Source organism: Poecilia reticulata, linkage group LG8 (assembly GCF_000633615.1).
Source record: "Poecilia reticulata strain Guanapo linkage group LG8, Guppy_female_1.0+MT, whole genome shotgun sequence".
Taxonomy (NCBI): Eukaryota; Metazoa; Chordata; class Actinopteri; order Cyprinodontiformes; family Poeciliidae; genus Poecilia; species Poecilia reticulata.
In genome coordinates, this window is record NC_024338.1 from 4,343 (window position 1) to 7,931 (window position 3,589).

A 3,589-nucleotide genomic window follows, 5' to 3' on the forward strand; every position below is an offset into this window, starting at 1 on the left:
CTGCATATCCAGTTTTTGCGCCACTGCCACATAGCATCATTATGTAAACATATAATTCTGCAGCTATCACCAAGCTAAAAAAAATGCATGCAATTTAAAGTCCAGCATCGTGGTCAATGTCCCATTACATTTCTCACATATTTCAGCTAAGTACACTATATATTATTGGTTCAGGCTTGCAAGGACTTCCTCGTGGCAGTTGCACAGAACTATGTAGTACACTCGTTTTGGCAATGAGGCCAAAGTCCAATGTTATCCAGTTTAAAATGTTTTCAATGTTCTCATTCAATACATGAAAGAAATGTAAGTTGGAATTATTTCTATAATTGGTTTTTCAGATTTTTTTATGGATTTTTTCCCCAGAAATGTGTATGTTCACAACATCAGAGTACAATACGAGTCAAACATTTTATTTGAAGGATCTGTGGGCAGGTATCATCATCTGTAACACAAGATGATGACTGGACTGATGCCTGGAGAAATCTACACTCTTAAGCGTTTGCAATAGAGTGAAAGTCACTCAACTTGTGATTCTTTACAGAGCGCACATTTCGCCTCATCAAAAGCAAAAATTCTAGCCTACCTTGTCTTCAGTGTTTAAAAAAAATTGTATTTTGGAGACATGTTGTCAGTAGTTCATATAATAAAAGAACAATGTTCATTTTGCTCAAACATGTCTAACCCTATAAGAAGTAAAATCAGAGAAAATGATCATTTTAAGTGGTCTCTTAAATTTTTCCAGAACTTCGAAATGTGCGCTATTTGGACTGGGTCATACTTTGCCAAATTCTGCCTGGAAATGTGTAATTAAACAAATGCATTGGTGATAATCAAACAGACAGCAATGGACAAGCGCCAATTGTCTTCTTAATTCACTTGTGTGATACAGTGCCCCCAGAGGTAAGGCACAGCACTGCCTCATCCTGTCTTTATGTATTTCAACAGGCAATRCTTAAATTCAGCAATTTTGACCATAAAAATGTTGAAATTACCAATAAGAAAAACAATTTATAGAAAATTCAGGTACATTAATTGATTTTCTTTCATCATTGCTTCTCATTACTCCTACTCGTTACTACTTTTTACTCATGACCTTATTTTCATTTCACCTGCCTCCCCTGACCGCACAACACTGCAAACAACCATGAAAATGCATATTATCCCTGTAGCTAAGAACAGACAAAAGGTATTTACTCTGCCAATAAGTAAATAAGTAAACTCATAACACTGTTGATGAGTACACTAAAACAGGAAGAGGATACTGAGATTGGCTTTAAGATACACACTAAACATTCTCTAAAGTAACAAGACAAATAAGTTTTCCCAATAGAATATATTAACATTACACCCTTATTCTTACAAGAACTATTATTAACATATGCACTTTTATTAGTTTTTCCCTGGTTTTGGGAATTGAATTGCTGACTGGTAAACACAAGGAAAAAGGAGAAAATCCCAATCTTCTGTGCTGGCTTCAGGTAACATGCTGCTTTGGTTATTTTTTCATTCCTGTTAGCTCCCCTCAGAATGACAGAAGAGTCAGAAAGGTCTAATGATGAGGTGGGTGGAGGTATTGGCTTAGTTAGCCCCTGGACTCTAGGGATCTGGAGAAAGGGAGACACAAATGGAAGGAAAAAAATCAGTTGTACACTTTTTTTAAGCACAAGCCTTTCACCACCAACAACTGGTGAGAGCTGTGCTGTTGTGCTGTGTCTAGCTCAGTGGTTCTTAACCTTTTTTGGGGTACCGAACCCCCCAGTTTCATATGCGCATTCACCAAACCCCTCTTAGTACCCCCCCGACACGGCATTCTGATTTAGTAATGTAATTATATTAGCTGTGTTACCACCCCCACGCCACTAGAGGCAGTAGCAACCCCGAAAAGATGCGACTAAGGAGCAGATTTAGTAAAAGAATTTGGTAAAAACGGTGAGTTTTGCTGAAAGACACAAGCTCAAATCCATGCTGAGTGGAACTCCTTCAATCAGGGCTCCTCCGCAGCTCTGATTGGCTAAGCAATGTAACGTGATCCTCTGCAGCAAGTGATGGCAAAGCGGGGCGTCATCACAACTTTACACAAGTGTGTCTTTACCTTCGCGGCAGAGGCTCCACCGAACCAATGAGACCGACTCATTGAACCCCTGGGGTTTGATCGAACCCAGGTTAAGAACCACTGGTCTAGCTGTGTAGTGCATGTAGCTGTATGGCTGTACCTACTTAAGGTACTCACCTCAAGATTTTCTTTCAGTAAAAAGAATAAATTATTATAGTTATTGATTTTTTTTATTTCCCCATTTTATATTAAAATTGTGGGAAAAAAGAAGGTATTTTGTGTCAAAACATCCTACAGTTTTTTTGAGTATGTGGTGGTGGGCACATGTACACCCTAAGGCTAAACGTTATTGGTCAGTTTGCTTTTATTTATTTGGTGGCTTGGTGCTCTTTCTGTAAGGTAAATGTGACTATGCAGTGAAGCTAGATAAAATGTATAAGTGGACTGTAGTGGAGATTGTCAAACCAAATATCCTATAAATATTAAATTCATAAGCCACCGCAGCACTGAGTTAACACATCTGGATCAAATGATAACTCAGAAGGCTACCACCAGGGAGAAAACTAAAACATGCAGGATGCGGACCTTCTAGAACTGACTTTGGGCACCACTGCTGTATACTCTAAACACGTATACAGCATCAACCACTTTAATCAGGACAAAATACGTTGTTTTGTGGGCTATTTTGTCCCTATATTTTAAAATATTTTAGATTAACACCCTTTTTTATTAAACTGCTAAATAGAGCATGTTGGTAGCAATATTATGAGAGATTGAAGCTGGGTATGTCTAGGGCAGGGGTGGGCAACTCCAGACCTCCTGGGCCTCCTGGAACTTTTAGATGTGTCTCTACTTCAACACACCTGAGTCAAATAATAAGGTCGTTAGCAGGACTCTGGAGAACCTGCCTGCACTTAGGAGGTGATTCAGCTGTTGGATTCAAGTGTGTTGGACCAGGGAGACATCTAAGAGTTGCAGGACACTGGCCCTCGAGGACCAGGATTGTCCACCCCTAGACTCTAGGGTGTAATATTAGTGTATATTAAGCATACCCTGTCATTTAAGGTCCACAGTGACCTATGCAGTCCGGTGGACACATTTTGACTGCACTTCATTTAGCAAAGACAGTCATACACCTTATTAATGCGCAAAAAGAGTTTGCGATGATCTGTATTTGTAGATGTCTATGTTTATTTTAATTTCAGTCAGGGGTGCTGGCAGAAATCGTGGGCCCCCTGACAAAAAATTAGATTGGGTCCCCCCGCGCAGCTGCTGTTACAATTTTTTGAGTTTATTTGATCCATAAAAAGCATCACAATTTTAAAGGCTTGCATCTGCCTTGCTTTCTTTGGTTCAATTCTGATAATTAGCACAATATTTACTGCCCATGAATTTAACATCCAACAATACACATACAGTATGCAAGTAGGTTGCTTAATTTTTTCTATTAGTTTTAGATACTGAAATGTCTCTCCCCATGAGCAACAGTCAAAAGCAACATGTAAATACACATAAAGCAATCCAGACTTCTCAAAA

At 39.0% G+C, this 3,589-nt stretch overlaps 1 protein-coding gene across 2 annotated transcripts in view; it reads right to left on the minus strand.

Moving 5' to 3' along the window:
* Positions 1-389: 389 nt before the first annotated feature.
* lin7b (lin-7 homolog B (C. elegans)) overlaps positions 390-3,589 on the minus strand; it is a 55,297-nt gene continuing 52,097 nt past the window's right edge. For both annotated transcript variants that reach the window (XM_008414973.2, XM_008414974.2), the window contains exon 7: positions 390-1,604. In XM_008414973.2, the coding sequence (XP_008413195.1) occupies positions 1,583-1,604 (22 nt within the window). In that variant the 3' untranslated portion in view covers positions 390-1,582. The remainder of the gene's footprint in view (positions 1,605-3,589) is intronic.